Source organism: Sinocyclocheilus rhinocerous, unplaced genomic scaffold (genome assembly GCF_001515625.1).
Source record: "Sinocyclocheilus rhinocerous isolate Xijiao unplaced genomic scaffold, SAMN03320098_v1.1 scaffold585, whole genome shotgun sequence".
NCBI lineage: Eukaryota > Metazoa > Chordata > Actinopteri > Cypriniformes > Cyprinidae > Sinocyclocheilus > Sinocyclocheilus rhinocerous.
Window position 1 is genome coordinate 191,704 of NW_015630024.1, and position 19,543 is coordinate 211,246.

Consider the following 19,543-nt stretch of genomic DNA (forward strand, 5'->3'; position numbering starts at 1 on the left):
AAACCAAACAACAGATCAAAAGGGAAGCAAGAAAAAAGGATCCCATTACTTTGTTAAGCTGTAGGTCACACAGCTAGGCACTGCAAAGTTTAGGGTCAAGGGTTATGACAAAAGGACCTGAGAAAAAACTTCCGACAACTGATCCGCAACACGCAGAGATGCTAAAATAAGACTGGAGCCCCCACAAATTTAGCAGCAGGGTTCCTGTCTGAGCGGCAACAGCAAGGTACCAGAGCAATAGGGAATGCTGACAGAGCTCGACTCTTCCATTAAATCTCATTTTTACTCTCTCAAACTCTTCTTTTTTCACTTATGAGCACACACAGACTTTTTACAGCTCTAAATCCTGAGCTCTGTAAGAAAGCTGCCACAGCAGACTTAAGTGAGATTTCCCCCCACATCTCTTCATCACGCTTGCTAAAACTTGTGAAACAGCAAACAGTCACATGTATTAACCTGAGAGCACTGGCAAGTCTACAGAAAACCCATGCACCCCACAGGGAATTAATGCAATAAGTGACGAATGAAATTTCATAGTTATTACATTTGGTAAATTCAGCAAAACATCTTATTAAAAACAAGTACTGATACAGAACTGTACTGTAAGAGCGTATATTCTTTGTAAACAAGGACTTTACAGGTTATGATGTATTACAAGCCTTATCTTCAGAGATAATTCAGTATATTCCATAAGATAGATACATCAACAAATACATGCTTGAGGCATTCAAAAGAACAGTCTTGACAGCTAGAAGTAAACAGATCTGTGTGAGAGAGGTTCAGATGAAGAACTCTGCTGCTGGAACATTCAGCTCCTTGACTGACTCATTTCCAGTAAAGCCTTTTGAGCAGGTACTGGAAATATATATGCTGCCGTTAGCTGCCTCGGAAATTGGTATGTGTGTGACAGTCCTGATTGCGAAATGTGGACGTCTCAGAGATTCCGGACCTTCCGTTTGCAAGTGCGACATCAGTGAAACTGAAGTCCTGCTTTCCACATTCCATCGGAAAGATGCTGTTATGACTTCTGCGCACTAGTAAGTTCTAATACTAGTAATGGTTGGTGACAAACTGATGAATGTCACACACTTACAGTGTGTCAGCACTACACTGATGAATTGGTTTCTAAGATGACCAAGAATGAATTACTGAAGGGACTTTCAAAGCCAGTAAACGCAATGGTAACCTGAAGGGAATGACAAATTACATGTGGCAAAATAAAAAGTACCAGGAGGACTGTTGGAAAAAGCAAATGCTTAAGATGTGAGAAACTCTGAAAACAAAGCCTTGAGCTTAATATAACTATGATGCATGAAAATTTTTCTACGTTTGAGCAATAACACTTCAGCAAAGTGCTGTAAAAGCAGCAGTATGTGTAACTATATATTAGACCTTAATCACCACAGAACAGCTGTTACAAGAGATAAACGGTGACCCAGGCCAAATGAGAAAGGCCGCTTTCAAAACCAACAACAACACTTGACACGGGACTAAAGATAGAACAGGCACCTCTTCAAGAGAGGGGGAAAAACACAAGTGGACAAGCCCCCATGAATGAAGTTACATCTGAAATTGATTCTGGCTTCTATACATTTTCCACTTCTTGAATATCTTGAGTATAAGAGTTTGTATGGTTGTTGGGAAACTAAAGACAGTGTGGTTACGTCTTGCTCTTGGTCCCCATTTTCGTGGAATTTTCACTTCCCAGAATGTGGGTAAGTCATTCCTGAACCCACCTCCTTTTTCCTCCACCAAAATTCTGCTACCTCTTCTTTCATCTGTTTTTCCCATTCTCCAGCCACTTACAAACTATTAAAACACACTTTGAGAAGTCTACACCCTACAGTGTACTTTGGGTAACTAAACAATGGCTTGTTAATGTACAAAAAAATTAAGCGCTTCATTTTCAAGTTTTCATTTTCAAGCTCAACTTTAGACCCTCTGCTGTAATTACCTGTGGATTGCTGCAGGTAGGCACCTTTCCAAAGCTAATATCCTGTGCAAGGATGGGGCCGTGCTCGCCTCCCTGGCTGAAATAGATCTTAAACTTGGGCTGTCGGGAGTTTTGTTCCTTCCTAATTTTGAATGTGCAACCTTGAGCACCGTTCTCAACAATCTCACTCTCGGTCTCCATTTCTGAGATCGGGGCATGAAGATTTGGCATAGATCCGAGACGGGAAGGAGCTCCTCTGGGATGCAACGGCTGTGAAGAGCTCCTCTCAAGTCGGATCCGAGGGTACCGCACCAAGCGGCTGCCTTTAGTACCTGTGATGCCCAAATCACTCACGTCAGCCTGAGGAGTAGGGCTAAGGTGTCTTCCTTGGTCCTGTTGAAGCTGGAAGACAAGTCTTTGAGTTCCAGGACCTCTGTCTGAGCTTTGCTGGACAGACCAACGGTGGCCATTCTGGCCATTCTCACTGTATGGCATGATCCTGAACTGCGGGACATCCGAGGCATCTGCGGATCTTCTTCGAATACAGAAACCTCCAATGGTAATCCCTTGATTATTGGGTACACCCAAACTAGCATAACCATTTTGTCCATCACATGGCCGGATGCAAAATACTTGCCTCTTAGGCTGGATAGGCTCAGTACCTGGTTCCACATTTTGGTAGGATGGGGCATCTTCTCTGTGGTAAGCTGGAGGTGGAGGTAAGGGCCAGCTTTCACCAGTCTCAGTGTATGCAGGAGCTGGCTCCTGAGGGTACCCTGGAGGTGGATCAAAGGGCAATGCATCTTCTTGAGGTGCAGTTGAGCGTTGAAGAGATATCTGGACAGAGGTGCTCTTGGTCATCCGTGGTTCAGTTTGACCCTGGAGCTGTGGGATGAACATGGAAGAGCTTCGCTTTAGAGAGGCATCCGAACAAGCACCCGATTCCGGGCTCTCTGAAAGTCCTCCGTTTTGAGTCTGCGTATGGAACATCATAGCCCCTGCGCCGCTGTAGCCAATCTCTTCTCCGTCCTCCACTGTCCCATTTAGCCGCTCCAACTCTGGCGCAGTGTTACTGCGACCCGATCCAAAATACAGCCGAAGCCGGTGAGACATTCTCCTGTCTGCCTTGATCTGTCTCTGTCCAGCTCTTGCTGGATCTGTCTCACCCACTGTTTAGTGTGTCTGATCCCCTTTTGCTCTCCCCCTCTCCGTCTTGCTCATCCACCCTCTTTCCTTTCTTTCTCTCTCTTTCCCTTACTCAGACAGAGGCTGCGTTTCGTTTCACAGCTACCAGTGAAGCGCTGCCAGGGAGCTTAAAAGTTCAACCCACAAACTTCAAGGAGAGAGAGAGAGAGAAAGAGAGAGAGAGAGAGAGAGTAAAAGCTGACAAGAATGGGAGAGATGGGGAAATGAAGAAAAAAAAAACTATCCCATGTGTCAAACTGTTTGAGCTGAAGTCCGATAGCGACAGACAGCAGAAATAGCCCAAGTGGCAAGCTGCATTCCAGGCATGATTGGATAAGGACGCCTGGCGCTCTTGCAAGCAAAGGTGAGGGTAGGGTGGCCAAAGTCACATGATCCAGATGGCGCCCACCCCCACTTCCCGGTTAGACCCAAACAGCACTCTCTCAGCTGCTACTGATCTGTCAGAAGGAACTAGACCGCCGGGGGTGGGATGAGAGAGAGAAGGATCACAGCTGACTCAGGAAACACTCTCCACAAGCTCATAATTCTTTGTGCTCATCCCACACACAGGGCACACTGGGCCAAGCCAAGCTGGGACATGGTGTTACCCACATCTCAAGCTGGTAAAAGAGATGTAGAAGTATTTAGATTTAGAAGTACTTACTCCCAAAAATACCAAACAACACAAAAACAAGTCATCACTCAGACCTGTATGGGTAAGCAGAAGTATTAGAGGTTTACCATTATCGTTAGGGGCATTTTCTAAGAAATACCTAGGAAATGTACATTTACTGGAAAAAACACTAGAGCTTTTCATGTTTGGGCCTCTGTATAGACATGCAGTACTTCCCCATCAAGCTTCTTAAGGGTTGGTATGGATGAAATGTTCCGTCTCCATTAAAAAAATACCCAAGGGAAGTTTTAAACCACAAGACAGTCACTCTCTTTCAACACCGTAACAATGAATCAGGATACAGCCTAGGGGCCATTTCATAAGAAAGAGAGAAATAAAGTCTACAATCATGACCACTCCTAAAACAAAAGCAACAATTTACTTTACTCTGCACAGCTTAAAAACCATCTTAAATTGCGGGTAATTTCAAAAACAAAATAATTATGCGTTTTCCTCAAAATGACTGGAAATATGATCAATCACAGACTACTGACAGCCACATTTATAACATATAAGCCACAAGCCTGTGCTAAATGCTTCAAGAAATCTGTTTGGGGTGAATAACATTAAGTTTTCATGCAGGCATTTGCTTTTTCTCCACAAACACAATCCACAAAATCTGAATCTTTAGATCAGTATCCTGAACCCCCTGCTAACAGACATGCGGATGTCATAATCGATTTGACGCAGACTGATGACAGGCTGAACAAGTTGCTAAGGCTGATGTGAAAATCCAGAGAGATGACTACACTGTCCGTATTCAAACTCAAAGAGACAGTGCACACAGACAGAGCTTTGTCCAAGGAGAAACGGAGGACAAAGGCCACTTAATTGCCAGGGCTGTAAAAGACTGCATGTATATCAATAATGGAATATAGGCCAACATTGGAAACCACATAACTCATACTAGACCATTTTTAACAATAATAAAAAAAATAAACAGAACAATTTGTAACACTGAGTTGCGCTTCATCCAAGTTTGCTTGTTTTATCATCCACTAGCCAGAAATCATAAGTCCGGTTGCTTAGTAATGATGTAAACTTCTCAAATTCAGAGTATGGATTGTTATAAAAGGTAAATAAGATTTTATGAGGTAAAACTACTAAAAAGGCACAGCGACACCATTTAGAGCAACACCAGCCTGACATAAACTGTGAAGTCAGTGCAGCATCTTATTGGATGGAGTGAGCGAGACAGACTCCAACTGAAAGAAAAGCCTTGATTGTGAGAGTGTGGGCGCACTCTAAAGGGAGTATTGTTTTGGAGGGCACACATGCCCTGCAGTGGGCGTAAGCATTAGTTTCACAGTGCCAAACATTCTGGGAATTATGACAGAGGGCTTCCACAGCGCTACCTATACATACCACGACTTCACATAGTATTTACTTAGCTAATATAAAGACTATTTCTCAAAAACCGACATCACATAACAAGCCTAAATAGCAACATTTGGCTGAATGATGGCAAATGGGTGATTTGAACTGGACTGTTTTCAAGAAGCACATTCGCTCACCCACACGACTGTGGGGTGGTTATGTGTCTCCATGACAGCGGTTTTTGGAAGGATCTACAAAAATTGCTATAAATTGTGGTGCGCGACCCATCAATCCACATCTTAACTACAAAGAGAAGCCATTATCTTGTCTGTCTTGCTTGGACCACAGTAAAATATGCACCAGTCGGTAGTGGAACTTGTTCATTGCATCTAGCTTTTAAGCAGCCTAAACATACAAAATGCTTTGCACAAAAGAAAGTGGAATGATAGAGGCGCTCTCACTAAAAGCACCAGGAGAGAGGGTAAGAAAAGGAGAAAATAGCAAAGAACAACAAGGTTACTGATGAGAAGACACAGGGAAGAAAATAAAGAGATAAGAGAGGGATAGAAATATACAGAGAGAGCATGTACGCGAGAGAGCGTGAAAATCATTCATTAAATCTGTGTCCAGTCAGTGGGACACCATCCATGCGCTCCCTCAGACTTATAAGGGAGACGCTCAGTTCTTCTCGGCTCTGCACTGAAACTCGGCCAAATCCCATCACACAGGGGAGACATCAACCTTTTCCCTGTGGACTGCAATAACTCATGCAACAACAACACATCCATCGCAGATTAACAGCAGAGAACAATACCACTGCCTGGTCACAAACTAAAGGGTATAGTTAGTGACATTAAAGGGATAGTTCACCCAAAAATGAAAATCACCCCATGATTTACTCACCCTCAAGCCATCATAGGTGCATATGACTTTCTTTTTTCAGAGTTATATATTTTTTTTAAATGTCTCCACTCTTTATAATGGCAGTGAATGGGGGTCGAGATTTTGAAGCCCAAAAAAAGTGCATCCATGCATCATAAAAAAGTACTCCACAGGCTCCGGGGGGGTTAATAAAGGCCTTCTGAAGTGTAGCGATATGTTTGTGTAAGAAAAAGATCCATATTTAAAACTTTATGAATCGTAATCTCTAGATTCCGCCAACTGTCATTCGCGCGTTAACGAGAGTGGCATTTTTTAATATAACTCAGATTGTATTTGTCTGAAAGAAGTAATAATATATATCTAGGATGGCTTGAGGGTGAGTAAATCATGGTAATTTTCATTTTTGAGTGAACTATCGAACTGTCATCAGCTCTACTTCACATTTCAAACTACTAAATGTACTCAGTAGTTCTCAACTGGTTTTGCTTCAGGCTTCGCATTCTACATTGGGCATCATCACAGTACCAAATCTGCATAAGGAAAATATATGAATGCATAAAAAACTGGAGGAATTTCTCCTTCCTTTTGAATGTTGATAAGTGTTATTATTTGCATTTACCAATTTTCCCCTGCTGTGACCCATTTGTGGGTTGCATCCCACAAGTTGAGAACCACTGTTTAAAAAGATGCGGTTGCACTGTAAACAGCCGATAATGCCTTAAATAACATGCATGACTGTAGTTTTCAAAACATTAGCATTTAGTATAGACTATATTTTAAGAAAATATTCTAAATTCAGACAACCGACTTGAGGGACAACTCTCTGCACAATAAACAGGATGCAAACTGGGTCGCAAAACTTTAAGTAATTGTTTAAATGCAGTCAGTCTGATTGATATAAATGAACTCTAAACTGGTTCTCACATCATCTCCTTATTAGAAACAAAAGTGGTTTTGTACTAGAGCAGAATGTACCGTAGGTAACTGCATACCAAGCAAAGCAACTGAGCATTGTTGCTATGGGGACACTAATGAATGGTTTAGCACTGACATTAGTTGCATAACAGTGAAATTTCTTTTATTGTTTCACAATTAAATCATTTAATAATGTACCTATCAGTGCATGTCAAACAACTAAATCTACAAGATTTTCTGGGCCGGAAAATATTAAAAACTTCTCCGCAGTCATTTTTCAGAATGCTCTAATGATTCTTTTGGAGGAACAGTTGAGAGGTGCAAGCTATTTTCAGACAAAACATTTTTGTAATGAGGAGAAGAAGTGAAAACTGGAACACCAGTTAACACACAAGCTGTATTCCAAAACCTAGCAAGCTGCCTACCTAGACTGCAAAACATTGCATTTTAAGGCATCACAGTCATTTTCGGCTGTTTCATTATACTACCTTTATTAGATACTGATAGCTAAGAAACACTGTATCATTGTATTTAATGATTAAATAGCTACATTGCATTCAAAACCAAATGATAATGCAAAAATTGCTCAATTAAGTATTTTATCAATTTGTAAGTGTCATGTTTCTTTAAAGTAGTGTTGTTAGCTTAGCAACATTCTTGCTAGTTGCTACCCATGTGAAGCGTCCCAAGTAAGTCATTTTCAATGGTCTATGACAGTTATGGTATGTGTAAACTATCATGGAAATAGGTGAGTGTTTTCGATTCTCGAAACTTGCGTGGGTGATTGTGGGAGCAAGTGGTGAGAATGTCAAAAAGTTGAGAAATGCTCAATTTCACAAATTTTATTTTAAAAAGCCATGCAGCAGCCAATCACAGTAAAGTGAAGGCAATGACAACTGTCATAAGCATTTAGAAATCTGCCAACAGTGCTGGAGTTTCTGGTGAATTTGGTCCTGAGATCACATTGATAGACATTGCACCTAATTCAAATTTATTGTTATTATTGTGGGCGAAGTTTTTGCTTGGTAAACAAATTGCCAATGTCTGTTGATTTCGAAATTGACCAAGGCAGTTCACTAGGATTTAGAGCAACTGATGTGATTTTGGAGCAATTTCTAATTGATGTGTGCTGAAGTGGTTCTTACCAGGCGGTTTTCATCAAACACCTCAAAAAGAAGCCTGTGGTTCTGTGGGCAGACCTGCAGATATGACAGAAGTACAAACTCAATGCTTTTGTGTAGTACTGTTGAAAAAATATCAATTATTTAAAAAAATAAAAAAATAGAATGGCTAATAAACAAAAATGCACATGCACACACACATTTCACAGTCACATGCACACTACCTAACTATCCGAAGCAGGCACATGAAATGTGCGATATACTGTAATACTATTTCACTGGCAGGGTTGTTTTCTGAGATTCAGGTGCCAAACCTGGTTCTGGTGTGAATCTAGGTACTGTAATGAATAGGGGGGTCATTATCGTGGGCTTAGAATAGCATCTATAAATCACGTTCATGTGAACGGACTTCTAAATGAAGCAGCTCACAATCTTTCAATAGATCGTTTTACGCACAAGCAACATTACCGGCCATTGATGTCACAAAATTGCATGCTGCTTCTAATAAAAGATTATTACAATTGTGGCAGTGACGAAAGGTGAGGCATAGTAACAGATGTGTATTCCAAAAAATATTTCAGTGTTAAGTTCTTAATAGCACTGGACAAAGTTAAGATTTAATTAAAAACTAAATAAAAAAAATATATATATAACAGCTACATTAATGCATGAGCCATCCGGGGCTCAACTGTGGACAACCAAAACAATAAGAAAATAAATAAAGATAGAATAATCAACTTACTCTGAAATAGAATTCCTCATTCCATTTGGGATTGAGAGTCTAAAAAAGAACCAAAAACATGTTATTTATGCGTTTCAACATTTATCTCACACAACTCAGAATGAACTGATACAAAATTATAGTTTTGCATTGTAAGGTTACAAAATCTATCAATATCTGTAACCTTTTAAAAAACTGATGATCAATTAATTAAACAGGTAACTTGATTAACATAACATGTTTTCCACATTTACTAACTTACAGGTGGGAAATAAAGCATAGCTAGCTTTTTTGTGCATGCATTAGAATATATATACACAAATTATGTATAATGTTTATGGAAATGTCAATGTCAACGTAATACAGACTAAAAAAACATTAAAAGCATTTTTTTCCTCCTTAAAAATCATATTTAAACTCAAAATAATTTCAAACTCAATTCAAATTCAGGTATCAAGGTGGAATTTAAGCAGACATGCTTTATTAAATTCTGAAAGATGATACCCGCTTGCTAAGAAATGTAAGTAAGAAAGCCAGTAGGGTACCTAAAAAATAATAATTAAACTACAGCAGTGACAAGTATGCCATTACCTTGATGAAATTTAAACCACAAAGGAAATTTAGAACAGGAGACCTTGGCTAATATTTACTATACTTGAATAAAATATTTTACGGTCGCTCACAGATAAAGAGAGAGAGAGAGAGAGAGAGAGAAGGGTGGGTGCTGACATTCAGACAGAGAGAGTGCACCAGCCCTTGACTGCTATTGATCCTTTTAAGTGGAAGAATAACTTAATCATTAAGTCTACATAGAAGATTGATTGACAGCTTAATTTAAATGTCCTCAGAGGAGTACCTTAATTGATTTAATGTAATATAGAAACAAACATATGCAATAGTAACAAGTAAATGCTTTGTGTTTCTGACTTGAGTTTTTTTATCAGTATATTTGAGTAAAACATTCAACTGAAAGTTTTCAGAACTTAGTATTTGGTATGTTAGCAGAACTGACATGAACAAAATCTGATAATCATGTTATCCAGCAATTGATGACCACAAAACAGTGTGGAATCTTAAATATTTCTAATTAATTTTACATTGTGAATCTCAGATTCTCAATGTGGTCTCAAATTTACAGTAACACATTAAAATGTAATCCGCACAAGAACTCCTTGATTGGCGGGTCATAAACATACATATACGTACATACTGATATGATTCGCACACACAGACATGCAGGATGCTGTAAATACATCTGATTTATTGGTCTGTGAACCATGTGCCAAAGCTTGTGAAAATACTTCGGGTTATTGAAGCGTAGAAGCACACCCAGGTGTAAATTATACAAGAAGAATACAAAGTAACGTCTGACGGAAACACTGGCTGATCTCAATCATTTTCAGCCTTCTAACCATACAGTATATAAAAGCTTATGAGACTTTATTTCACTACATTTACATAATATGCATCAATATAACAGTACAAAGTAAACACCTACATTTACTTTTTAGAAAAACATTTTTGATATATAGAAAACCTGTACAAGGAGACTTTCAAGGACATTTGAGTTTTGAGTGATGATCGAACTAATCAGAGTTTTGATTCAATTCAATGAAAAAAAATTTTTATTGATTCCTAGAATTTTATACCATCAGCTAAATCAACCTGCCAACTCTGGTTCATTATCTTATGTCTTTGCTCATGCCCTTATTGTATAAAGTCAGCAAATCATACTGGTGAACTGAAATCCTCTCTCCTTGCAGTGACTGAATCACTTATGATGGCCAGAGCATTCTCTTTCCTCCAATTTGATTCTTCCTGACATGTCCGCTGCATCTGACAGTCAACTGCTTGCCTGCTTTCTATCCTACTTGGTAAAACGACTAAATCAAGTCAACTGGAGGTTAATTTTCTACCTATCACATACTCAACAGCCTTCCCACAACAACTAGTCCCACAGGGCTCTGCACTGGGACCACTGACATTATCTGTTGCTCTGTTATCAAACCACATACTTTCTCTTAGCAGTGTTATGCCGACAACACTTAATTCTAGATCCTATAATCTCCCTCCATTTCCACTTTCTTCATAGTCTGCATCTCTTACGTTCCAGCTTAGATAACTAATCATCACTTTAAGCTTAACCAAGACCAGGTTGACTTCCTCTTACGCGAGGCCAAACAGCCACTAGTCAATCCATCTCCATGTCTGTTGAGGGTCATGCAGCTGTCACCTCCTGACTAACAAAAAATCTTGTCACAGCCTGCAACTCAACTTCACCCTTATTTATCTGTGTCTATACAAAGTTTTACAATAGGTAATTGCCTATTGTAAACATAGTTGTGTAGTTAAAAACGGTTTAAACTGGCATCTCACAAGCTATGCTTGTGTAAACCAAAAGCACATAACTAAACAAGGAAAAAATATCAGGCTTTCGATAATAGGCATGTGGCCAAATTACATATAAATGTCTATTTTATGTATATTTGGCGTCAATTCACTATTTTTTTTCTTTCTGCAACATTTGTTTTAATCGTGAATTTGTATCATAAGTCATCAGCTCGGGTCCTCATTTTTCCAAAAGATTCCCAAAAAAATTGAATTAATGAAAATTACATTCTGGTAAAATTGCATAAACTCAAATGTTAGCAATTTTTGGCATTTTTAAAAGTGACCACATCACTCAAAACTGGCCTGTTTTGTTTTTATTTCTTAAATTTCCATTAACAGTAATGAGTGCAATGACCTTCCTGACACACAAAAATGTAATAAGTAGAAAGTGCATTAGCCATAAATTAAAAGTAAATGTTTCATATAAGCCTTCAGTAAAAATATATATGTAGATATAGTTCATAATGATTAGATTATAAGAGCCTACGTCTCTGTTTATAGTGGCAAGATGCTCTGCTGTTATGTGCCACAGGCCATTGAGTTCCCAGACCAGTTTATCAAAGCAGTACATCTAAAGCATCCGTCAACAGTGAGACCTGGGGAACGAGGAGGCTTATGTTCCACACAGCGGTGCATTGTCAGCTATTAATAACCAGAAGAGTGTGCCGTCGCAGCATAGGAGATTCCAGACTAAGGACGTTACTGATTAGTGACTTAATGGAAGTGAATGGACCCAAATGCTGACTGACTTGCTAAATCAATTTATCGCCTGCCCAAGGTAGACCAAACTCTTAGTTTTCATTCAGTGGTCCAAAAGAACCCCGTAAAGAAAAAGTCCGGACGATATTTCACCCAAAAATTAAAAGAACAAAGATTTTGCTAAAGAAAAGGAAGACCAATTTTGATATTAAATGACAATTATTTTTTTTCTTAATTTTTTATTATTAATTCTGACAAATAATAAATGTCAATTAAAAACATTTCTCCTACCAGTTCTCACATTTGATCATTATTAAATTAATTAATCATATTTACTCATTAAAATTCTCAATCTTATATTTGTAACACTTTACAATATGGTCCTATTAGTTAACATTGGTTAATATGTTAACTAACAATGAACAATGCATTTGTTACAGTACTTATTATTTTTTGTTAGTTCATTGTTAGTTCATGTTTACTGAATAACATTAACACATAAATTATTTTACATTTTTAAAAATGTATTAGTAAGTGTTAAAATGAATTAAGATTAATAAAAACTTTAAATGTATTTATAAATGTATATATATATATTTTTAACTATATATTTATATATTTTCTTTTTTTTCTTCCCTGGATATTTTTTATGATATTGACACTATCAAAATCACTCTCATTTTTAAATGCTAATACATTTTCTAAAGAACAATATTAAACACGCATCAAAACTATTTTTCTGCCCCTAGACTTAATGGAAGTGAATGGACCCAAATGCTGACTGACTTGCTAAATCAATTTATCGCCTGCCCAAGGTAGACCAAACTCTTAGTTTTCATTCAGTGGTCCAAAAGAACCCCGTAAAGAAAATGTCCGGACGATATTTCACCCAAAAATTAAAAGAACAAAGATTTTGCTAAAGAAAAGGAAGACCAATTTTGATATTAAATGACAATTTTTTTTTTTCTTAATTTTTTATTATTAATTCTGACAAATAATAAATGTCAATTAAAAACATTTCTCCTACCAGTTCTCACATTTGATCATTATTAAATTAATTAATCATATTTACTCATTAAAATTCTCAATCTTATATTTGTAACACTTTACAATATGGTCCTATTAGTTAACATTGGTTAATATGTTAACTAACAATGAACAATGCATTTGTTACAGTACTTATTATTTTTTGTTAGTTCATTGTTAGTTCATGTTTACTGAATAACATTAACACATAAATTATTTTACATTTTTAAAAATGTATTAGTAAGTGTTAAAATGAATTAAGATTAATAAAAACTTTAAATGTATTTATAAATGTATATATATATATTTTTAACTATATATTTATATATTTTCTTTTTTTTCTTCCCTGGATATTTTTTATGATATTGACACTATCAAAATCACTCTCATTTTTAAATGCTAATACATTTTCTAAAGAACAATATTAAACACGCATCAAAACTATTTTTCTGCCCCTAAAAACTTCTTTTTTAATAATTATCTGTATGGCCTATAATATATTTGCATCAAAACAAAGCATGCACTTGGCTTAAAGATGGTCTATGAATGTCACATCAAGCCTCATTTAAATAGCTAATTTCTGGTGACGTTATCGTAAGTGACTTCTCTTTGGCTCGTTGTTTATTTCCTTGCGTGTGCATTCCAAGGACAAACAGATAAACAGGGAAGTATAATTTAGTATTCCATTACTGTCACTGTACATACACTCATTTCCTCCACAAGCACTTTGTGAGAGTGAATGTCATGAAACATGTCTGGGTCATGATTTACAGAATCAAGAGAAAGATATGATATAATTATGTTTAAAAAAAATAAATAAAGCTTATTTTAAAACCATAATGACTGGCATTGTTTCCATGCAAATAAAACACATTTTCTTCCCCAGTTCACACTACAATTTTGCAAATAAAATGTTCACTCATTTTAAGTAGCCTGTATGCATTCAAAAGGTCCTGAATTTCTAAAATTGTTACAACTGTTGAGTCATATTATTCAAGGCCTGACATAACTATGAAAGCCCATGCAGTACTGCCACAGGTCTATGGAAGTACTCCTCCTAGTGGCAGTGGTTTTGACATCTTTAACAATCACCTGTTTATCTCATCACTTCATTACTGTGTGTGCTTTCAGTTCATTCAGTTTTCCTAAAATCTCTAAGAAACAAACTAAAACTTCAATGTCACAAACAAGTCACTGAGTGTGGATAACACTCACCTTTTTGATGGTTTTCGTTTGTACTAAGGCAAGTTCGCGGTTTTCATCAGTGACATACAGGGAGAGTTTGACGTATGGATCACTAATAGGAAATAAAGAGACAAAATACAAAGAGTATTTTGAATAAAGAGATAAAATGAACATTAAAAGTATACACAACCAAAAACTACAAAAGATAAAATGCATTTATTAAACAGTGAATTCATATTTTTTACAATACTGATAGATCACTTATTTTTCATCTTGTATTATAAAATTTACCTTTGGCTGGTCAGGCAATTAAATAGTGAAGTAATAAAACTGTCACATCTTGGCAATGGAAAAATAATTCTGACTAAGAGATAAGCTACAATGATAACCACTGATTCACAAACAAACACACACACACACACACACACACACACACACACATAATAACACCTAGGGTGGTATATTTTAATCCTGATTTCATATTGTGTGGGATAATTTTTTTTAACTGCAATAAAATAATGTAATTTTGTCAATTTCTGATTTTGTCTAACATGTTGCTATAAGTATGAAATATTGTATTTTTGTACAAACATTAAAAGGAAGATAATCAGATTACATATGCAAAAACGAACTTGACTAACACTACGAGCAAAGGTCTGGGTGAGGAAAGTTGAAGTAGTAGTCAGGAAATGGGAGGGAGACAAAGAAAGGAAGCCATTTAAAAATTAAGGATTAGCACAGCAGGACTCATTAGTTTTCCAAACAGGAACAATTAAACACACAGTATGAGTGACTAAATCGAACATTAGGTCAGATGCACAGTCCCTGTCCCATATGGAAAAGTTGTTTAAGAATCTTACAAGATATGAATCTTACAGGATATGACTGAGGTCGTAGTAAAAAAAATTTTGCAATAAACCTCAAACTGTATAAAGTTCTATACTGTAAGTGTGCTTCATTTCATAATATATGAAACTTAAGATAAACACAGGACTGAATAAATGACATTATGAGAAAAACAAATGTGTGTGCTTTCATTGTGTGTTTGTAGAACAGCACACACATTCATACTTGAAAATGAATTTTTTCCAGATTACTTAATCACCACAGACAAAACATATTATTTTCAGAACTTATCCAATTATGGGTGCATCTCAATCAGCTCCCTATCTTGTGAATCAGTATACTGTGTACACGAATCCAGTCACTGGTAAGTGCCCTGGCTCACTGCATATTGGCCAGTGACCACTCAATTTCCGGTGACATGATTACGTACAACGTCAACGGACAACATAGTAAAACGTCACCACTGGAATTAAATGGTTAGTTCACTCAAAAATGAAAATTCTGTCATTAATTACTCACCCTCATGTCGTTATCAACGTAATCAGCGTTGTTTACGTTCAGCATGCGCGCACTGGCTACTGAATGTAAACAACGCTGATTATGTTGACGGTAACTCGGGGAGAAGAATTGTTGAATAAATAGTGTTATTATTGTTTTATTTGCTCACAAAAAGTATTCTCGCAGCTTTGTAATGAACGAAGGTCTTACGGGTTTGGAACGACATGAGGGTGAGTAATTAATGACAGAATTTTCATTTTTGGGTGAACTAACCCTTTAATAAACAACAGGCAGGACCGATCACTTTTTGATATTTTTTTATTCTCTTTAAACACATCTGTTCTGTTACATGTTCTTACAACATTTCAGCCGATTATTAATTATAAATGTTAACCAGATGTGTGTTTATGCTGAAATATCCTAAAAAAAAAAACGTTTGTCTTTCAAATCTTCTATCGTGTGTCATTTTTTTATCGAGTTGGTTCCTGTAGTCTGTTTCGCGCTTCAGAAATGTGACGTTATTTCCGGTAAGCGAGCATAGTGAGCACAGCTCCCTAGAATTTGCAGTGCATTGTGGGATTTTTCAGGGAGCAAACGTTCCAGTGCACTGGAAGGATTTTGCACTTGAGACAGCCCTTAAAATGGCAGATTCCCTGATCAGTGCACTGACTACTGAACAAGGGAGCTGATTGAGACGCCCTAATGTTTCCATATGGAATTTCACACCTGAAACCTTAAAGAGATTACATTGACAAGATGTGAAGACTTTCACAACAACAAACACAAAGTTCAAGTCATGGTCGTTTTTTTAAGAACTCAACGGAATTTTACTGAATTTACAGAAAACTTCAAAAGGAAAAGGAAAAACGGCAGGCCGTGTTGCTAGGAACTGCTGATTTGACTGAATCCCAGGTGGTTTACTCTCCGTAAGGGTCTAGTGGGTGTTTTCATGCTGGTTTATAATACTGACACCTTTCCCCTACATCGACTACAGCATGGTCTCACATATACAGATAACAAGATCTATACGTTTTTGTTCATGTTAGGGGGAAAACATGTGAAAGTATGGTCGAATCCCAATTTCCAGTCTCAAACTGTCGTTACCTATTAAATTATGTAGTTTGGAAACAATCTCATGATATCATAGCAACCCAATATTGACACTTTAGCTGATTTGTTACTTAAAACCATGTAATTTAGCATCACCAACAGTATGCACTTTTTGTTTACAATGCACAAATTGCACAATTTGTAGAAATATGCAAATGAAGTTTTAGCCTGAAAGTCAAGCTCAGCATTTTTCATTCACTGGCTTCTGGAACAGTTCTTTTGCTCCCTTTCCTTTTCTTTAGTCTGTTGTGCATCTGAAAACGGCCTTCTCTTTAACTCGTTTTTAATTGCAGTGTCTGGATTTCCCGTCGCCTCTAATTGAATGTTTATACAAGGATTCGGCTTTCTTGATTAGGATAAAACAATATACCACTTTTGAGACTGGATGCTCTCGCCTTTGTAAACATATTACGCATTTTAAACAGATGGATATTCTCCGTCTATAAATGGAAATGTCATTTCCAGGAGACGATCAAAAAAAGTGATGAGTGACGCATTTATGTGTGCAGATGTAAAAGTAAAGTGTATGAATCTAAAAACGTAGAAAACAACTGACAAAAATGGCTAAATCGTTCTGAGAATAGCTTGTAGACAGAGGCAAGAGTCAGAAAAATCTGTCTGCTTTGGAATTTCTTGGATCTTTGATTCTCTTGGCCAGCCCTAGAGAAACCCCAGACGCCCAAATCACTGTCCCATTTTCTCGTGTTAAAGACCACGGAGCCGCTCAGGTGTCATAGGGACACTAACAGTGCGCACCGTTACCATAGAGATGGGCGACTTTGTCACAGGGGACTTGGCTCGGTACTTGATTGTGTGCAAAAAGCTGAAATGAGAGGGGAACAGAGGAAATTACAAATCAAATGGGGGACTCTGACAGAGAACACTCTCAACTCACTGATCTCAGCTGATTCGAGTAAACTAAAGGTGAACAGGATTATCGACTGCATGTGCAAAAACTGCAGCTTCATTGACATTTTTCAAGGACTTTTAAGGCTGATAGCAATCTGCTGTCAAATGACAACACAAGGTTTAAGAACACTTGGATAACAACAAAAATGAACAAAAACTAAAATATTACTGAAACAAATATATGGATAAAAGAATGCAAAGCCAAAAACAGACTGACAGACTATGTTTATTTGCTACCAAAAAATCTATTTTGTTCAGATTAGTGCAAGAAAAATAAAAATAAAATAAAATCCAATTAAGTAAAAGCTGTGAAACACTTAATTTTTAGCTCTTTACTGGCAATAAAATAAAATAAAATAAAATAAAAAAGCTCTTTATTGTTAGCTCTTTACTGCCAAAAAATTTTAAAAACAGGAACAGGACTCACTTTTCTGCAGAACCTTCTGCCAAGACTAAATTAAAGCAATATTCTTCATATCACGTTTAAATCTGAAATAGACCGGATATCATGCTCCTTTCCTTTCTATAATTTTTTCTTTAATAAGAGGTCAGCTTTTGCTATCATTTACAGAGGGGAGGCTCTCTGAGAGACTGATTTCAGCATAGCCAAAAACGTTCCGAAATTACTTGCGGATGTTAACAAATGTAAGGCTTTTAAACAAGGGGAATAAATATATTCCTCTAAACTACAGTGATGTTGTGCTATGGGCATTTATTAATTTTTAAAAAAATAAAATACAGATATACATTTAAATACAAATAAAAGATAATTAATTGTTTTATAAGGTATATTTTGCTTTTCATTACATGAGTGGGTCATCTAGGTCAAAGGAGGTAGAAAATGAGGGAGATGTTCTGTGTGGAGCCTACAGATTGTGTCGATTCAAATCCTCCTCACTTTCTCCGTTCAGACATCTGTGATGGTGCCTTGTGGCATCCATTTGCTCAGCTGCATGTATTTTGCTTTAATTAGCACAGATGTAGCATGGTACTCATGAAGCAAACACACCAGACTCAGATACAGACTCGTGCCGTCAAGCAATCTGCCCATAGAGGAGATACCCATGGCATTAGAATGTGGCGAATAGGATGTTGGGATACACAAACACTCATGCTGACAGGTGAACTCTCTCTCTCTCACACACACACACTCCAGGACTCTGTGATTGGAGCAGACAGGTCTGATGGAGCCTACAGTAGATCAGCACAGTTAGAACAGAAGGAGCTGTGACGTCTACACCACAGGAGCAAGAGAGACAGAAAGAAAGAGAAAACTGAGAAGTAAGACAAATACAAGCCATTCTACACATCACTTTCTTTCCCTGTTTGAATCAAAAACTGGTTTTGCAGCAAATGTGCCGTTTAATGTTTTTTTTGTTTTTTTTATGACAGCGTAGGTTAATATGAGGAGACAGACCACTCATAGAAAATGAACCTGAGAAATCAATCCTCTATATGACAGAAAGGAAGTTCCTCTTTTCAGTAAGAATAACCTTTTTGATAGAGCCTTTTTGATAGAGGCATGGCCTGTTTTATTTAATCTAGACGTGTCTTCACATTTGACTGTTACAAAACTATCCTAACTCTATGGCAGCAGCAGCAGCAAATGTGCACTCGCAAGAGTTTCCACAGCACAATGGTTACTATACACACATTATAAGAAAATAGCTGGAAAATAGCTGTCCGGTTGAATGAACGGACTCATTTTAAAGAGATTGTTCTAATATCAAGTTACCACCAATTTGTTGTAGTACCAATTTTGACAACTAGCCAAGATTAACATTTGTAAGAGCCCTCGCTTTTGTATCCACTGGGACAGTAAACACCGATCACAACTTTGACATGAGAGGGGGGTTTGGTAAAGATTTTTTAGGAGGAAGGAAATTAAGGACACATTAATTTGATCAAAAGTGACAGTTAAGACATTATAAAATATTTCTATTTTAAATAAATGCTGTTCCTTTTAAAGGGGTCATATGATGTTGCTAAAAAGAACATTATTTTGTGTATTTAGTGTAATTAAATGTGTTTATGCGGTTTAAGGTTAAAAAAACACATTATTTTCCACATACTGTACATTATTGTTTCTCTATGTCCTGCCTTTCTGAAACGCGTCGATTTTTACAAAGCTC

The 19,543-nt window shown here is 37.1% G+C and overlaps 1 protein-coding gene across 1 annotated transcript in view; it reads right to left on the reverse strand.

Annotated features, from left to right (window-relative positions):
- nedd4l (NEDD4 like E3 ubiquitin protein ligase) overlaps window positions 1-19,543 on the reverse strand; it is a 79,889-nt gene that overhangs the window by 46,237 nt on the left and 14,109 nt on the right. Inside the window, exons 3-5 of the mRNA XM_016551918.1 lie at window positions 14,079-14,160; window positions 8,769-8,807; window positions 8,051-8,104 (exon numbers count right to left, since the gene is read on the reverse strand). Coding sequence (XP_016407404.1) covers window positions 8,051-8,104; window positions 8,769-8,807; window positions 14,079-14,160 — 175 coding nt within the window. The remainder of the gene's footprint in view (window positions 1-8,050; window positions 8,105-8,768; window positions 8,808-14,078; window positions 14,161-19,543) is intronic.